This window comes from Candoia aspera, chromosome 2, assembly GCF_035149785.1.
Source record: "Candoia aspera isolate rCanAsp1 chromosome 2, rCanAsp1.hap2, whole genome shotgun sequence".
NCBI lineage: Eukaryota > Metazoa > Chordata > Lepidosauria > Squamata > Boidae > Candoia > Candoia aspera.
In genome coordinates, this window is record NC_086154.1 from 192,338,553 (window position 1) to 192,358,566 (window position 20,014).

Here is a 20,014-nt window from a genome sequence, read left to right on the forward strand (position 1 = left end):
GCTTGGTTTGGGATGTTCACAGTTTCCCAGTTGAAAGTGGTTGAGTCTGTCCATGTGCTGTGAGATTAAGGAGTTTTCATCACGTCTTCTGACTGCTAGTTGGTGTTCGTGGATGTGCTCTGCTCGTCTTCTGCCTGTCTGCCTGTCTGTCCTACATAGTGGCTGTTACAGTCCTTATCACTCAACCCACTACAACCCAGACAACAGAAGCTATGAAAAGGATAACACTGCCATATATCGGAAACATCTCAGAATCCACCAATAGACTGTTATAACTGCATAGCATCACCTTAGCACATAAACCAACTAAAACTCTTCAAAACATCCTAAGTAACCCAAAAGACCAATAGCCCAAGAAGAAAAAACAGGATTTATTTACAACATACAGTGTAAGGACTGTAACAACCACTATGTAGGACAGACAGGCAGAAGACTAGCAGAGCACACTCATCATATCATTGCTGTCAGACTGACTGCTTTTTTGATATGAAAGGAAAAACCTTGTGGGAATTGCATCTACTTAAGCTCCAATAAAACAGAGAGAATGCAAAGGTAAAAGTAACTTTTTTTCTAGCTAACACACAACTTCAGATGTTGTAACCACTCAAAAGAATGCACCAAATGTGACTCTCAAATGTATTTGGTTTGAACCTATTATCAATGCATGGATATGGATTGCTGAGAAACAGAGGTGAGCAGCTATACATTTGCTGAAGATTCTTCAATGCTATTGAGAGGTCAAATAGGGGAACTGAGACTGGAAAGTCTTGTATCCAATTACAATTTTTAGATACTTTTTGTGATGTAGTCTGATCGTAATTTGGAAATGCATATCTCAGTATAATTACTCTTCTGACATATTTGAAAACAGCAATAATTACAAAACCTTTTAATAGTGCTTTTAGTGTAAAACTATCTACTCTTCAAGCATGCAATTGTTGGGAGAGCTCAAATAAATTTGACTCCATGTCACTCTTCTTTACTGTGTTCTCAACATAATGCAAAACAAGCAAATCTAAATACAATATGCCACCTTTATCTCTGAGCTCTGCATGTGGTTTAGATAATTAATTTTTTCTTACAAGTACAAATTATTTTATATTGAAAATGAACTTTAGCTTTTTACTGAAAGTGAATTTCAGCTATTCATGGAATGTTTTATTTTAAAATACAAATTTTAAAAGGTCTAAAAAGCTAAAATAAACACATTTCATTGAGTCAGTGTTGACACCATATTGTGGCTAATTACAATGTCATGGTAATGAAAATCTTAATGTAAGCGAATATGGGGGTGTGGCTAGCTATAGACATGGATGGTATGCTGAGTTGTCTGCTCTTCCCCCGATCTAGCTATTTTCTCAATATAGCCAGTTTACCTTATTAAATATCTTATCAAACAGTAAAATAATTTAAGCAGGATGTTAAGGAACTGTGCAAAAGAAAGGGGATCAAAGTTTATCTTCATGACTTCAGTGATTTCTGAAATAGAAAAAGGAGATTCCATAAATTGTATATCTTCTGGAGCCAATTGTCATGAGCACTGATGGTGAGCAGGAGGGGGCCCCTATCCAGGGGGGAAAATGCATGCGTAGTACTGAGGAGTTAAGCAGCCATTCAAAGAGACACAGATCAGACCCGCCTTGACTTTTGGGGTTTATCTGTCTGGGTTTTTCCCACGCTTCTTCAGTTTGTTAGGATTTTCTGTCTTAGGTAGCAGTAATAAACACTAGAGACCTATTCCTCGTCTCAGCGTGGTTCCTGACTGTTAGGACAGATATGGAGGTAATTGGACAATTAATAAAGCAACTTAAAAAGAATTGAAGACAGAATGGGATAAACATGCTGTGGGATGATACTTGGCAGGTATGTCTAAGCCAATGAATAAACAATTTAAGGAAACATCATGGCAAATAGCAGATATAGCTCAGGTTGCCAGCAAAGCTTATGATATGGCTACCAACAATATTTTAGAGACAGGCAACACTCAAAAGAATATTTCTGAAATAAAGATTGAGTTGGCAGATTTACAGGATCGTAGCAGGAAAAATAACTTAAGGATCAAACGAGTGTCAGAGAAAACTGGAACTAATCTGACTACTTATCTCATCTCTAAAATTAATGACCTGAGCCTTGATTTGAACTTAACAGATAAAGTTATTGAGTGTGCTCACCAGGTTTACTCTTCCAGGAAGACACAGAAACCTAGAGACATTTTGGTCCAATTTGTAAATTCAAATATAAAAGATAAAATTATAAGAAAATCACATGAACTGGAAGAGATTAAATGGGATGGTGGGAGAATATTCTTCTTCCAAGACATCAGCATAGCTACATTGCAACGAAGAAAAGAATTCAAACCACTGACAGAAAAACTTTTACTGAGATGCACAATTTGTCAGCAGAGCTCTCTAACAAGGGATGAAGGAAGCAATCTATGACTTGTCCTTGGAACTGTGGAAAGCTGGCTCAACCACAAGCTGAAGATTAGATAAGAACACTGCACCAAGCTGCGGAGTGAAAGAAATTATATTGACTGTATTACTCTTTTTGAATTTTTAGGTTTAGAGGAAGGGGGAAAAGGAGGGTGTTAAACAAAGAAGAGTAAAGAATTAAATAAAAATGTAGGTAAAATTATGGCTAAGGAACTACTGTAATTAAATCTTGGGGTTTATTGGCTGGTGAGGGGGAAAAGGAATCTCAGTAGGTCATCCCCCCTTAGACCGTGAAGGACCCTCTGTGATTTTTTCACTATCGTTCTAAGTGGGATTGGAGGGTAGGGAGGTTGGACATGGAGTCATGGTCCAGTTTGGGGCATGGTGGGGAGGGATAAGGGTGATTTCCAAAGGAGGGAGGGGGGAGGGCATTAATGCAGGGAAAAGAATACTAATGTTCTACATGCTCTTTATAATATCAGGTAACTTTTTGATAGATTTTGTGAGCAATAAGCTTTCAATCATTTTCTGGATGAGAGATAATTTTATCTATATAGACAAACTAGATACAGACATTCTAAAAATGTAGGTAATGGGAGAACAATGTAAAATTATTTCTTTAAATGTTAGAGGTCTGGGAGATCCTATCAAGAAAAAAAGGACTGTTAATTATGTCAAATCATTTAAACCTCATGTGGATATGTTACAAGAAACACACACAATAAATAGGTTGAATGATAGGTATTTTGATAAATATTTTTTTTGCACAAGGATCTAATAAATCAAGGGGAGTAGCTATTCTTTTCAAACCTGGCATAAATTTCAAGGTTCAAAAGATTCTGAAAGATAGGGAAGATAGATAGATATATTTATAGAAGGGGAATTTGATAATAAAAAAAATTAACTCTAGCATCTATTTATGTTCCTAATCAGGATCAGATTGGTTACTTACAAAAGATTATGAACAGGGAAAAAAAGTAATATAATTTTATAATAGGAGAGGACTTCAATATTGATGCATTAAAACCTCAGATTAGAATGCACAAGAAACTTCAAAACTTAATGCACAGTCTTGGACTCATACTGTAGATACATGGACAACTATGAACCCTGCAACAAAAGCACATAAATATTATTCAGGTAGACATAAATCACATTCTAGGATAGACTATATATGGTTATCTAAAACTTTTTCAAATTTTCTGTAGCAAGTTAAAATTGCACCAATACTTAGATCACTCTCCAGTGATTATTACTTTCAAATTAGCAGAGATCATTCCATTTACTTATAATTGGCATTTTAATCCTATAATACTACACAATGTAGCAGCAAAGCAAAGACTAACTCAAACTTTTAGAAACTTTTTTCAAGAAAATCATACAGATGAAACATCAGTAAGAACAAGATGGGACGCTATGAAGGCAGTATTAAGAGGAGAGTGTATAAACCAGATGAGTATGATTAAGAAATAATAGCACAAGTAAGCTTTATTTAGAAATTAACAATTTATTAGCAAACTATAACAGAACTGGATTAGATAGTATTTACAAACAGATCATAAATAAAAGGAGAGAGTTGGATGATTTGGAGACATAAATTCTCCTCTCAGATTATTTTTGCAAGCAAAGATACTACAAGCATGATAATAAAAATACTAGAATACTGGCAAACAAATTGAAAAAAGCTAAGGATAAAATATGTATTAGTGCAATTAAAAATAGCAATGGTCAAACTGTGACCAAAACTAAAGGTGCAAGTAAACAATTCAAACTTTTTTTCAACAACTATATTCCTCAAATAGTCCATCACCAATACAAATTAATCAATATTTAAATAGATTAACGTTCACAGAATTGGTGTCCTAACAGTCAGGAACCACACTGAGACAAGGAATAGGTCTCTAGTGTTTTATTACTGCTACATTAGACAGAAAATCCTAACAAACTGAAGAAGCGTGGGAAAACCCAGACAGATAAACCCCAAAAGTTAAGGCGGGTCTGATCTGTGTCTCTTTGAATGGCTGCTTAACTCCTCAGTACTACGCATGCATTTTCCCCCCTGGATAGGGGCCCCCTCCTGCTCACCATCAGTGCTCATGACAATTGGCTCCAGAAGATATACTATTTATGGAATCTCCTTTTTCCATTTCAGAAATCACTGAATTTTTTAATACTATTCAAAATGGAAAATCTCCTGGCCTGATGGATTGTCAGAGGAATTTTATAAAGAATTTAAAGAGATCTTAATATCTGATTTTCTATTTTTATGCAATACTTTGCACCAAGGGGAACCTTTACCAGAATCTTAGAAACAGTCTAAGATTATTTTGATCCTTAAATTGGGTAAAAATTCCCAGGATTTAGCAATTTATAGGCCCATCTCACTTCTCAATATGGATTACAAACTGTACAATAAACTGTTAACTAACCAATTAAAAATGATTACAGGTAAAATTATTCATGTTGAAATTATTGAAAAAGGAAGTACCATAGGAATGGGACGTAGAGCAAGATTTTGCTTTCTCAGTTCTGAAGAAAGTTCTCCAAGCACCAAATTTACTCTTTCCTACTAACCAACTTAACAGAAAAATTGATATAGGGTATGAGGCTATCTGTGCAGTACCACTAAAAAAAATTCCTAATTCCTAAGAACAGTATATGCAAGTCCTCTAAGAAGCATAGCCTGCAAGTTTTCAAATTTATAGGGTGAATGCTCTAATAAATTTACAAATCATACCCATATCACTGAAATATATTTTGTTGGAACAGATTATGATTTATGGAAACTGTATTAGATTATCCCAGTGGACAGTGGACATCACTGCCTTCAGAAGAACACTGCAACAAAATTGTAAAAGCAGGCCTGTTATCTTTGGGAATAACCATTCATGTGAACCAATGGGCTGTTTGGAAAAAGCAGCAAAAGAATGAGACCCAGAACAAAACAAATGGAGTGAGGAGGAGTCAGAAATATGGTTTACAGATGGGGAAAATTATTATCAGAAGGGCCACTAAATGGGCTGCAGTAAACACCAATAATGAGGACTTACTGTTCATTGGATGTGGAAGGAACAGTACAAGTGCAAGATGGGAAAGTAATTGTAATAACAAGCATAGGCAATTTATAATTAATGAAGGCAAATATATGCTGAGGGAATAAGGTGGTGTTTAACTAGACTAAGGATTGGCGGACAACAGCAAGTGGCAAAATCCTGAAACAGGGAAAAACGGCAAGAAATTTTACAGCAGCAAGAGTTTTGCTGTAGCCTGAACTACAGACAGCACAAAAAACAGATACTGAATTGTTCAAGCAGAGAGAATGGCAAAAACAATGAAAGAAGCACAGATTTTGTGTCATGCTTCATTTTTGAAACAATAGGAAGAATTAGATTTATAAATACATGAATGGGTACATCAGAGTGGAAAAAAGCATTTGTAAAATACAACTCAAAATGAGGAGGATAACTGAGTGCATACTGGTCAGGGAAACCATCCATAGTCAGTGGAGACAGTTGACTGTTCCTTGATTTGTCTAATAGAAGGTAACGGGGGTGATTTGGTACAACGACCATTGCTTTTCAACTCATTGTGCCTGTAATACTATGCACCACTGCATCTTTAGGATAGTTCAGTGTTATGCTATTCATGGAATTGTTTTGTTTCTATTATTCTGCTTAAGTATTACATATAAGAATCTATTTTTTATACGTTATTTTCCTAATGTCTTGATATGAAGCAAGACCTACTTAAGAAGCTGTGGGGTGGGGTAAATACTGGAATTTCTATCACAAAGAAAAACATGATCAAGGTTAGGTTATCTAGAAAAGGCTATTGGGTTAATTACACACTTAATGAAATAGCACAGTTTCAGCAACAATGACATATGAAGTACACCAATTATCAGAGCCAATCACACTTTTTAAACAAAACCTCCTTTCTGCCACCATTGAAAGTGTTCCTAATTTCACACAGAATCAGAACTGAGCTTAAGTTTAGGAATTTGGGTTAAACTAGGTACATGCTAACAATTTCATAGTGCAATACTGATCACTCTGAATAATTTAGGGGGCAATACGTCAGTTAAGCAGAATTGTAACTTAGCTTTACACTTATCAATTCTGTGCACAATTATAACAGAGAGAAAGGGAAGGGAAAAGAGAAGATTGGAAACAAAATAAATGGAAATCAGACTTTCAATGAAAAGATATTTAAATTCTTAAGGAGTTTCAGACAATCCTGACTGTTCTGCTTGTTACACCCCATCTTCGATTATCTTCGAAATCTCCCTCCTAGATAGGTGAAATGAAAATTAGATCTTGCCTACTTGCTCCAGGAATAATTTATCCTGAGGTGAATGGCTGCCTACCATAAGGATTAAGACAAGAATGCCTTTTTTAGTTGCCCAAATTTCTAATATTTAAATGACACTGTATTTCTAGAGTCTTTAATTAGTTTGTGATGAATCTTTATCACTGCTTTATTGCTCTCTGATGCTATTACATTTTTATGTATTAATTTTAGAGTCTCTTTTTAAAATGTTGCTTCATCTACAGATGATATAAGCATTCCCTTGAAAATTGTTGCAGCTGTTATAAGACACAACATAAATTTTAAAAATAAACAAAAAAAGAACCTTCAAAACAAGAATCATCTTAGGGATGGTTGTACATTAAGTTTTTTATGAGTATGTATTTAAAAGGCTCCAAAAGTCAGTAATTGCCACTACTTCTTTGCAGCTCTCTTGCTTTTTTTTGGCAAGGTAAAAGCTATCCTTCACTTCACATGTTGCTAGGTAGACTGAGTAACTGTCAGAACTATTTTGGGCAGAAAAAATATTTATACGTAAAGAAGGTTTTAATGACCATTTAACTTAGAATTCACAATTAAAAATTAAATGTAAATTAATTTTTCTTTAGATGTCATTCAGTTCCTCAGATGTTAGTAGCACTTCCATTGCAGGTACCATTAGAAGAAGAGAATCTAAGTATTTTGAATCTGATTACAGTCCAAGTTTACAATTTGAAGATCTCCTTGGATCCAGTACCACCACATTACATTAGTGTCAAGGAAAGTCTGTTTTCACCTTTGGCTAATAGACCAGATGCACTCCTTCCTGGATAAGAAAGACTTGGCATTGTTTACTGTTAACCTAATGGCTGGAGTACTGTGTGTTTTTCATTGGGTGGTCCTTAAAAACAGTTTGGAAGGTGCATGCTGCATTCTTTCTTAGAGAGTTCTTGCCACAAACTCCAGAGTAAGTTGTAACTTAAAATTCTTTATTATGTAACATTTCGAGATATAGGACTCTCTCAGTCTTTCTTTCCTCTTCCTATCTGCTGCAACGTCTCCTGGGACTAGTACTATACTACAGTGCAACTGCCTCAGAATGTAGCAATAGGACCCAGATTATTTTCAGGATCCATGTATTACCATATAATCCTCATGCTTTTATTTCCAACAAAGCATGTATTGCAAATTCCACCATAGAGGCACTTAACATTCCAGTGTTTGTGTGATGGGAAAAATTATTCCTACAGTAGAACAATATTCTGTTGGCACTGCCTCTTGCCCCTCCTTGTTACAGTTTAAAACATCCCAAACTATTGTTTATCAAGCTGAAGTATGATGCTCATGAAAACAATTTCCAATTAAATCAACAGGCCTGCCCTTTAAGTAAATGAATTTTAGTATTACCGAACTAGTCAATACACAAAAACTGAATTAAATCATTCATAAAAAAGAAGATGCTGAAACACCTCTAAGATTAATCAACAGGCACACTTCAAATTACTTCAGTTTTCCTTAATACTTTCCTTATTTAAGTTCAGCACTAATATTACCATGCCATGGATTCTCAGGATTGAACAGACAAATTATGGCAATATCAGATCTTTCTTGTGAAAATCATTCTGATTTTCTTCTTCATTCTTAGCAAAACAAAGGTAAAAGCCATTGGGTTTTCTGAAAAATTGATTTTTTCCTATCAGACAATTAAACAAATGGTATTCAGTTAATACAGATAAACTGTCCAAAAGTCTTCCCTTTAGCCTTCTTCCAGTGTCTGTCTTCAATGGAGATTGGAATGTAGCAAATTATTTGATGACTCAGTGTTCTACAATTCCAAGATTAACTGTTTCTATCAGCCACAATACTACTTCTGCTAAAACAACACCATGCCTAAGGTAAAATGTACTAACTATCCCTGAAGAGTTAATCAAAGACTTCCATTAAAACCTAGCTGACAAACTCTTACAGCTATCAACACCTGGAACTTCTTTCTGGTCTCTTAGGGTTCTCTTCTCCCTCTGGATATCTGCACAGAGCAGACAGATGCCACACTGTGCCCATTCTCTGTGCACAGCAAGCTTTCTGCCAGTTATTCTTTTGTGGCCTTGAATCATCTTGGATCTGGCATCTCTTCAGCAACCAAGACTGACTAATTCTATTTTTGCCTGCAAGACATTTTCTTTCTTTTCTCTCCTCTTTCAACTTCCGCCCGACTCCTACTTCCTGCCAGCTTCTTAGCCCATTTTAAATTCTCCTATTCCTATGAGAGTCTCTGCATGATAACCCTTATCTGTTTTTCTCTCAGCTCTTTCCCAGACCCAGGTTATAGCATACAAGTATTGAATGTCTGGGTGGTTGCATGACAGGATGGAAGATGGTGCTTATCTTCTCCATTCTGTCACATACCGCATTAATTATATAGTCTTGTATTTAAGCACTTTCTTGGTAGCAACAGCCAATCAGGAATTTCATACTTGACTCAAGTAGCAGAGTATGGATAAAACTTTGTCCCTGCTGTGCACTTAGATTAGAATCCAAAGAAAATCCCCTACTCCATGAACAGCAAAAGAAATACAGAGACATCCCAGCACACTTTTTGTTTGTTCTGCAGACTAGTAATTTTTGAGAACTTACTTAAAAGGTTACATTACCAACTATTTTTATGTATGTGGGTTGTTTTTTAAATTGGAAGGAAAATACAGAACATGGAGAAATGCACTCCCAAATCTCTGCTCCTTTAGTTCCTTGGACCTGACAGAAGTCTGATAAGGACAACTCAAAATGTCCTTGTTTTCAAACATTTTACTTAACTTCAACCAAGGTTTATTATCATCTCTAGTCACAAAACTGTTTAATTTCTAATTTAAAATGCAGCAGTTTCATTTAAACTTCCTGTATTTAAATAATTGAATAACTTTACCAGATGGGTTCTAATGTTAATATAGCCTTTTTTGTGTAAATTACTGGAACATTCTAAAACCCACTCATAATCTTGTCCCCTCAGGACATGCAAATATTACATACATATAGATGATGGCTCAGAGCTTTCTATAATTTGAAGACAGATGCTTAACAGCTAATTGAACTACTGTATTCAGTGAATTAGTGACATTACCCCAACTTATCCAGTCCCAATTCTGACACTCAGCTGTAGATCTATTAAATTATTCACCAAAGAGATTGGAACAAAAACAAAGTTATGTGCTGTAGGTAACCTATCACTGATCAATCTACTGGTAGTCTTCAAGTTACAACTGCAACTGGGACCGCTGCCATCACTAAGCAATGTGGTCATAAAGAGCAATGTCACATGACCACATTGCTTAGCAATGGCAATCCAGGCAGTCCCAGTTGTCATCATAACACAACATGCATGGGGTCTTTAAGCAGGAAGCGGAGGATCCCAGGAAAGGAGCGCATAGGTGCCGCAGGGGGGTGGGAGAGGCTGAACTTGAGTTGCGGGAGGAGGTTCTTGGTGTGGCAGGAGCTCAGAAAGGCCGGGGAATGAGGGGCAGGGTGCATGTGATCACAGGGAAGCCGGGGAAAGAAGATGTGGGGAGTGTGTGACTACAGGGAGGACAGGGAAAGACGGTGGGGGGGGGGTGCGTGTGTGTGAATGCAGAGAGGCTGAGGAAAGAGGATGTGGGGTGGGTGTGATCATAGGGAGGCTGTGGAAAGAGGTGTGGGGTATGTGCATGCTTCTGTGTGTGTACACTTGAAGGGAGGCCAAGAAAAGAGGATGTGGAGTGCATGCCTGTGTGTGATAGCAGGGAGGCTGTGGAAAGAGGGTGTAGGGTATGTGCATGCGATTGGAAGGAGGCCAAGGAAAGAAGGCACGGGATACATGCGTACTTGCATGTGTGCGATCTCAGGGAGGCCAGGGAAAGAGGGCACAGGGTATGTGCATGCATGTGTGTGATCGCAGGGAGGCTGTGGAAAGAAGGTGTGGAGTGCATACATGTGAGCAAGTGCAGAATGGCTGGGGAAAGTGGGTGTGGGGTGTGTGCAAGCAAAGGGGGGAAGGAGGGCGCGGTGCATGCGAGCAAAGAAAGGCCAGTGGGGAGACATACCCCAGCGACTTGTGAGCTTCCTTGTCAGCTTCTCATTGACTTTGCTTGGGGGAAGCTGGCAGGGAAGGTCGCAAATGGCAATTACATGACTGTGGGATACTGCAACTAGTTCAAACTCCGAGCTGGTTGCCAGGCATCCGAATTTTATTCACATGACTGCAATGGCCAGAACTTCGAGTACTGGTTGTAAGTCCCTTCTTTCAGCACCATCATAACTTCAAATGGTCACTGAACAAATGGTCATAACTCAAGGACTACCTGTATAAATATCAAAGAGAATAATTCTATGATTGTAAAATATGAAGGTAGGAGACAGAATGTCCCAATTTTATTATTGCACATTCTTCACTTCCACAAGCAGCAAAAAATACATGATTTAGGTGTTCACATTTGTTTAATCAAAGACTGTGGGGAATTGCAGCATTTCCTTTATACTGAAGTAAGCAAACACAGAAGGCTAGCATACACTTAGTAACTTGGGCAACCTTATTGCAGTTTTTGGCTAACCCTAAATAGTACCTGATAGTCTCTTCAAAACTATTATTGTCTTTTAGATTGCTATTTAGAAGCATGCTGATTCTGATTTTGAAGGCTACATGTAACTATCGTGACTAACAGCCATTGGCAGCTTCCTTGTTTGGTAAATAACAATTGTTTCCACATTTTGGCCTGTAGCTGTTTACCACTTTTGGGTCCAGTTAGATTGTTTTATAATGATTACTGATTACTACCTCTTTCAAATTACTACCTCTCTCAGTGTTGTTCCAACTCTCAAACAAGATGAATAGTCTCCTAGACTAAACAGCTATCCCTCTTACACATGTAACAAACCAAATTAGACAAGAGTCAAATTTTGCATCCTCAATACTTTTTTTTCTTTTTCTAGTGGTCTTTGTTGTCTACTGTTTTCCTTAAATGTATTGTTTAAACAGATAGAAGTTACAGCAATCCTCAGAATTCTCCCACATCAAAACTTTAAAGGAGTCTTTTCTGCCCACCCCTACCCCCTGCCCCTTAGTCAAGTGGAGAAGCTGCACATAGCAGCTATGAAGCCACAAGATACACAGTGTTGCAAATTTAAAATCACAAGATGTGTTTAAAAGGAGTGGTAAAATGTAAAAATTGCAATACATATTGTACACTGGTTTGAACAAATGTTTTCTTTTTGATTCAACCTCAAAAATAGGACAGCATAAACAGAGAATTAAATATGACTGTGATGTTAGTGGTGCTATTTGTTTCCCAATCTATTTTAAAGCTGTCAAGGGCACTCACAAGGAGATAAACTCATTAATTCTAACCACATTTAAATAGATATAGGAGTAACCAAATCACTAGACTTCTGTCTTTAACATGTTAAGTGAAATTAACTAACTTGACAGATTAAAAATAAACAAAACACACACACACATAATTTTAAAAAAGACAGCATGATTAATCTCTCCAGTAAGCACAATCCTAACGTAGTGTTGTGATTAAGATGTTGGACTGGCATAAAGGAAACCCAGTTTCTAATTCACACTCAGTCCCAGAAGGGCCAATCATACTCACTCAGCCCAACCTACATCATAGCATTGTTGTGGGAAAAAAATAGAAAGTGGGAGTGCTATGCATACTATATGATAAGTAGGCAACAAAAATCAACAAATTAAGAAATAAATAATCCCCACTCCAACTATGAATTTTAAGAGAAAACAACAAACATGTTGTTGTGCTTAAATATTCCAAGCCAATATAATGCATTTTTCTTTTTAAAAAAAAGATGCTATGACTAATCTTTAATAATAGCAGTACTTCAGAGATGAAAAGTGGATAAGGAGATTTTAGGGAAAAAGAACGATTTGTAAAACTATAATTAATTGTATTGTTTAATAGCAATATAAAACGATGCATTTTTTCCTCTTATTTCATACCTGAAATTGGATACAAAGTTCAGAGCTTAATAAAGGGGAAATAAATCTGATATTCTTCTGACCAAAACCTGGGTTAGATTCAAATGTGCACTCCTGCATGTGAAGGCAATCTCTCTCCCTGGAAAGGGTGTTTGATATCTTTTTTAATGCTTCATTAAAACACACGTTTTTTTGTGATGTTCTAAAGCTGTTATGTTCTGGGAAGAAGTAATTACAGTATTTAAGCAACAATTCTGAGCATCTTACAAGGTCTTTTTACAATGCATTCAGAGGACAAAGAGAAAAGATGGATGGAAAGGACATCATGTATTCAGGAAACATGCCAAAAACATTTAATGCAGTTCATTCTACAATTGTTGAATTTTTGGCATGAGATTAAGTACCTTTTCATCTTTATCATTAAGCAACATTTAAAGTGTATGCATATTAATTGATTGGCTAAAAAATATACTGTTACATGGCGCTTTAAAAACATGCTCACCTTCGTCACTTATTGCCTGCTGTTTAACCAGTGTCATAGGAGATCTGGCAGGGGGTTTATTTAGTGGATGACGCCAACTTTTTGATGTTTTGTTTTTTTCTCCTTCAAATATCTAAGAAAGACAACATATTTTGTGTTTAATATAGGACAGAAGAAATGTGCTTTAAAGAGGTGGAGAAGAGCAAGTATGCAGTGCATTATACAGTATCTTGCTTTCATGAAAGGATGTTATATGTCTCTTAGCAGAATTTATAAACAGTATGAAAACATTTTGCTTCTCAATGTAGTGCCAATGGTGCTGCATTAGCTTTATAAAAAGATTATTTTAAATAAATATTAATGTAAAGAGAATATAGCATGCTGTGAAACAAAGTGCCAAGCTCCATGAATGCCCCTTGGTTTAAGATGGATCTTGTAGACATTTTTTTGCTCAAGTAAAACAGGGACTGGTGTCTTGGGAACTAAAGCAAATTAAGGTTTGCATTCCTGAATATAGATCTTTTGTGACTGGCCAGACTCCCCATGCCCAGCCCCAAAAGCTTGCCCCAGTTTTGATTGTACATAAGAGGAAATAGAAAAATAATATTAAGGTGGTTAGCAGACAGTACATATCCTCCAATAGCAATGTCAATTCAATTTAGTTCAGTAATCTTTAAGAGAAAAAGTAGAAATTACAGTAGAGTGTTTTTGTTTTTGTAAGTAAATGATTTTTCAACTCTCAGTACTGAAAATATTTGCCCACAGATTTAGAATTGCTTTATCTTTGGAAAGCAATTGCTTAGAATTGCTTTATCTTCGGGGGGGAAAATCAAAATTTAAAATTTCAATAGGACTCTATCATTACAAGTGTCATTATATAGTCATATGCTGAGTAGCTAGAACAGGATTTTTGCCATCACAAAAGTAGAGAACAGATTGGGAACACTTGGAGATAATTTCAGAACATATCATTCTAATAAATGAGAGGATTTAAAAACACACACAATTCTACTACTGCATCAGCTAAGGAAGCTGAAATAGCCTTGGCACCTCACATTGAGAAGCATTACTTGTGATGGCCCATTCCTAATTAAGATGGAGTATAGGGATGGGAACCCATATTCTTCTAGTTGAGGCTATTCTACACTATTAGCACCCACTGTTAGCACCCACTCAATAAATGCTGTTAGAATTTCAGCAACATCTGAGGCCCTCAGTTTCCTTATTACTGGACTAAAGGAACTTTCATGCTCAAGCAAGTAAAGACTACTTTTTCAGAGAAGATGTAAATGTTCTCTAGTTTAAATCTTGATAGTAGCAATAATTCTTCTAGTTATGTTTTCAAGATTATCTCAGTGCTGGGAGTAAAATTAAATATCTCTAATAAATGCTGAGATGGTAAAAATATCCTCCCGCCTTGAGTTATTTATAAAAAAAATAATAAAGGTAGAATTAAAAAAATCTTTAAAAAAGTAAATTTACTGGAATTTTACAGTTTTAGTCAATATGGAAGATGATTGGATAATCACTGAATATTAGATAGTTCTATTTTGGCTACTAGAATATTCATACAATTTGGAGTGCACATGTCTGATGGTGCCTGGTAGGAACAGAACATAATCTATTAGTACCTTACAGCTGTCATAGATTTCTGAGGTAGCCAGATCTGGGTACTGACCTGAAGAGTCATTAGCCTAATGAATTACAGCTGGTCTTATGATTAAAGAATATAGTGCAGTCATTAAACAAAGCAAGTATTTGTGTAGCTTTTTCAATCACATCTGTATAAAATGCCTTGGTACAACTAGACAGATGCAGCATGCAAACATATTAGAAAATATTCAGAAAGGTAAAAGGAAAAATGCTGCCTTATTCTTGGCTTTAAAATATACCTTCCACTTTCTTAGGAACCCTGGTAATCCAAAACTGTTTTTTCTTTGCAGGTTCCAGAAACAGATCTAGTGCCAAGTTATTATTTCTTGAAGTCTCATTCAAATGAAAAAAAAACCCTAAATACTTAATAAAACATAATAAGCTATAAACAATTACAAAGGCACTAGTTCAAATCTTCACCATAACTATATACATACACAAATATACAAAATTGTAGCCACAAGTATTCCATTACCTAATTCTTACACATAGCTCACAATTGCAATATAATGCTGATCTCTGTGAGGCTGTTGCAAGCATTACTAATGTATCTTAAAACAATTTATGAAAGGGTATCTGCCTTACTCTAATAGAAAAATGTTACGAACCAACTAGGGCAGTGGGTATTATTGTTCCTGGCTAAATACTAGGTTTTCTCCCATATTCTATCTTAATTTCCTCTTTCTTACCATTGATATTTCCCCAGGTTCCAGACCACTTTTATTGCTTTCAGCATCACTAATCTCATCCTCCTCTGTTGATACACTGCTGGTTTCTTCTTTCTCAAAGTTCTCAATTTCAGAAGAAGCATCCTCAGGAGTTTGCCTTGAAGTATTTGGAGCTTTTAAAACATCTTGATTGCAGCTAGGATATGAAAGCAAAACCGATCTAGATTCTTCAGAACAAATGTGTGCAAGGTCACCGATTTCTTTCTCTTCCTTTTCAGACTGTATATTCTGCATTTGAGGAACTTGATCAAGTTGTGAGCTTGAAGGGGAATGACCTATATAAAATTCACCATTAAGACATAATAGACACTAATAGTTCTTATTCATTTTATTATTATATAGAAAACATATCTGCAGACATTTTCAGTTTAGTAATAGGTAATTGATTTCAACATCAGATTTTTTTAAATGAACAAGAAATAAGTGGTGCTTTTTAATCTTTAGATTAAAATTGAATAAAGTTCTTTGTTCTTTGTTAAATTTTTGAGGGATAGACTTGTTATTCTAAATATTTTTTTCATATGTATTTATTGGAACCAGGATCATTCCACAGGCAAAAAATACATACAAAATACATTGAGTATTGTACAGAATACTGCTGCTACTAATGAAAACATATGAGATTTTTTTTGCTAATATCACCTCTTTCTACAGTCCACAATATACTTTGCCCACTTTTATGAACAGTCTCTCAGCCCATTTCTTCAAATTGTTGGGGGACATTAGTATTCCTGGAAGGAGAGACTCAATGAAGATTACATCTTCCATTGTAATATCAAAAATACCCAGTTAGACTCTGAGTCTTCCATGGCCAAAATTAGTTTTTTCAACTGCAGGAAGGAAATTCTAAATCCAACTCTAAGTTTTAAGTTATTTTCTTACCTTAACACAATTCAATCCTAAACCTTAGTAAATTGTTACAGAACAAGCAGACCTAGACATCACTTATTCAATAGTAATATAAGTGAGGAAGGAGCCTTCTACTTTCTGGGAGGAACCAGGATGTAATTCCAGTAGTTTTGTGCCATGCAACAGTATGCTTATATGGAGCACTGTGAAAAACTATGCATTATAAGATATATAGTTATTTTATTTGAAGGCTCTTGTAGCAGTTAAATTCTTTCCTAAAGATATTTTATATATTAGTAGTTTATTATTTTGTATATTATTATCCACTCCTGAGCCTTTAGGAAATCATGAGATAAAGCTGAAACTTTAAGAGCACTTAGCAATAGTTGCTTCTGAACTATTATTGCTTTAGTGGGACAATGTTATAGTTCTATTATTTTTTATTATTGACAAATATTAGAAAGGTACTAGCTATAACCTATATGTTCATGGTTGTGTAACATCACTGCAGAATTAAAGAGGCATTATGGAACAGAATAGGGTATAAATTCTCACTTGCAGATTTATAGGATCATAATATCAATGACCTGCATATTCTATGGGAAATAATGCCATTCATCTCACCCAGTATCTTTTTGTTATCCAATAAATTTTGATCTATCTGCATCCTGCTTGAGACTTGCTCTTCCCCAGAAGGCACTCCTGTGTCTACTTTTTCTGATGGTTTTTCTTTGACCTTGAAGGAATCTGTCGCTGCTTCAGTGGCTGTGATTTCTGTTCCAACCACTATGGTTGATGACTTCTTGTCTTCAGGAGTTTTAAGCTTTTTTGATCGTGATCGGGTATGCTGGAAGCTGTTATAAGAGATACTGCTGTCAAAATGGAACGTCTGGCTTGAGTAAGATAAAATATCTACCAATAGAAATGTCCTTTTTACTTGCTTTAAGAAATGAAAAAAATGACAATTTTTCATCTTTTTGTATAGAGATAGTGTTTACAATTTATTAAGCAAGAGATTAACAATAGACTGAATTTAACCTTTTAATCTGTCATTACTACACTTTAAAACTAGCATTAAACTAAAATGACCTCAAATAACCCTGCTGAAGCAAGTTCCAAAGTCAGCTGCTTGGTTCAGCATTCTTTAGAATGTGACAGTGCTTATAATCACATCCTATCACTCTTTAGCAAGCCTGCTCAGTCACAAAATGTGGAAGACATTTTGACCATTTACTCTTCCGTAGCATTTACAGAAAATATACAGTATTTACCAGTCACAAAAACAGCTTCAGCAACAGCTAACTGAATTGAACTGCACAACCTGAGAATATCTTTATATAAAACTGCAGTAGATAATATTTTAGAAATTATACTTAGCTATTGAGATAATGCACAATCAACAAAAGGATGGAGAACAAGACTCATGCTGTTTCAAGTTAATCTAATGCACACATTTTATTGCTCTTTCAATTGTAAGGTATAAGCTACTTCTATCTGAGGAAGAATTCCCATCTTTTGATGCATGCTGCTGAAATGGTATAGTGCTTAATGACTATAACAAAGTTTTCTATTTTTTAGGGAAAAAATGGAAATAGATACGCCTCTATCTGACAGCCACCTTAATTTTACCCAGTTTTTCACTTGAGCATGATAAATAGCTCCAGAATCTATTCGTTTTATCAAGATTTAGATGAAAAAATGTATCTGAGTGCTGAAGCTTTGAGGAGTGTCTTCCAGAACAATTCCAATATATCTGAAACTAGAAAACACTACCAGCTCAAAGCAAGAATTTCAAAGCTGTATTATATTTTGTCATTGTCCTTTTAGATAAACCAAATGCTATGGTTATTCCTTCTCAATCTGCTGAGTGTAATAAATACAAATAAAAAAATCTACATAATTTCCCTTTGGAGGTAGTATCCTTTATATTTTTCACTGATTCATGAAGGCATTGTTGAAGCTGATGGTGCCCATTATTTGTCTAGCAATACTACATAAAATGATCATGACTTGCCCTTTAAAAATCTACTGCACAAATCATATGTCACAATTATGATTTCCATTTTTGTCTAAGTACCTTACAACAAAGCAGTACTAGCATAAATGATTGCACAGAACACAAATATTATCACTTAACTTTTTCTTGACCTGGTGTTTCGATACATATGGGATTCTGTCTGAAAACATATTATTCCCAGAATCAAAATTATAATATTTTTCTTTGACATATTACAGCAAAGGTGAAACTGAACATTTTATCTTCATTTGGGAGATGAGCATCTCTTGCTGGGTTTGTACTTGTGTGAGGACTATTAATTAAACAGCACAAAAATGCAACTACCAGTTTAGCATAGTGAATAAATTCAGTGCATGTACTCATCTGATAAAACTTTCAACATAATTACTACAGTGTCTCCGTTTTTAATTTTAAATTGGCTATCCAGATAAATAAAGGTTGTACTGACAAGGAAATAATTTCTCTGCCAAGTGCAAATAGTAGTTGTATAATAAAGATGCCAAACTCTGTAGCAATACAAAAGTAACATTGTACAATTATATGAGATACATATGAAAAACCAAAGGTTATCAAGTTGGAATGCAAATATGCATACGCATTAATAATTAGATATGACATGTTTGTTTAAAGTGGAATATCCTGCAAGAATTGTGGTTTTTGAAGAGAGGATTATCAATCAAAAAAGAAGCAATCAGGCAAGGGAGTACTTGCTAATGAAATCAAGCAATACAGGCAATGAGACAATCATCTGCTACATTGGAATGGGGATAGGAAACTTTTAAATAACATTCTCAGGTCTGATATAAAAAATAATTCATTCTCTTTATCAGATTTGAAGATCAGGTTCTACAAGTAAGCAAAACTCATTCAATATTTATTCTGGAAATTTTGGGTGAAGGAGATAATAATCAATTTAGTAGTATTGAAAACCAAGTATGGTCATCAATAGTTTTATTACTCAAATAACAATCCTCGAATCATTCTTGCAAATTTTTATAGGTCTAAAGAAGAACTGTGGCTTCTCAAATATACTTTGCTGAATTTTCTCTTTGTTCAATTGAAACATCATTCTGAAACATAATGCAGGCACAGTTCATATTTCTCATCACAGTGCGAGAGCATGGACTCTCCACATTCAGAGTGGCCACTTACGTCTGAAGTGGCAATAACATCTGTTTAGCTACATCTATTCTCATGTAGCTAAATAGATGCTATTTAGCATATTGTGGTACCATGGCATATTGTGGTCATAGCATAGATTAAATTTATTATACATTTCAAATGCAATTATCTACATGTGGTGCAACAGATCATGCAAAATGGCTGTTGTGAAAAAAACAAGAATAGAAGAGACAATATTGGCTCTCTATCCTTACTACTGATTCCAACTCTGAGAACAGTATATGCTTTGTCTTGCATTAACACATAACCATATTTATTTTATAGACATGCAATGAACAGACTTAGTCATATGTAGATTAATTTAAATCCAATTTTTAAAAAAGCAATATTGTCCTCATCATTTTAAAACTAACAGTTAAAATTATGGCACTTCCATATTTCTTATTATTGTAATGTTCCTTAATTATTTAAAACCCCAGATTT

At 35.3% G+C, this 20,014-nt stretch overlaps 1 protein-coding gene across 2 annotated transcripts in view; it reads right to left on the minus strand.

Moving 5' to 3' along the window:
* Positions 1-20,014, minus strand: part of KDM4C (lysine demethylase 4C) — a 239,934-nt gene that overhangs the window by 90,695 nt on the left and 129,225 nt on the right. For both annotated transcript variants that reach the window (XM_063295063.1, XM_063295064.1), the window contains 3 exons: positions 17,017-17,246; positions 15,505-15,818; positions 13,184-13,295 (listed from right to left, as the gene is read on the minus strand). In XM_063295063.1, the coding sequence (XP_063151133.1) occupies positions 13,184-13,295; positions 15,505-15,818; positions 17,017-17,246 (656 nt within the window). The remainder of the gene's footprint in view (positions 1-13,183; positions 13,296-15,504; positions 15,819-17,016; positions 17,247-20,014) is intronic.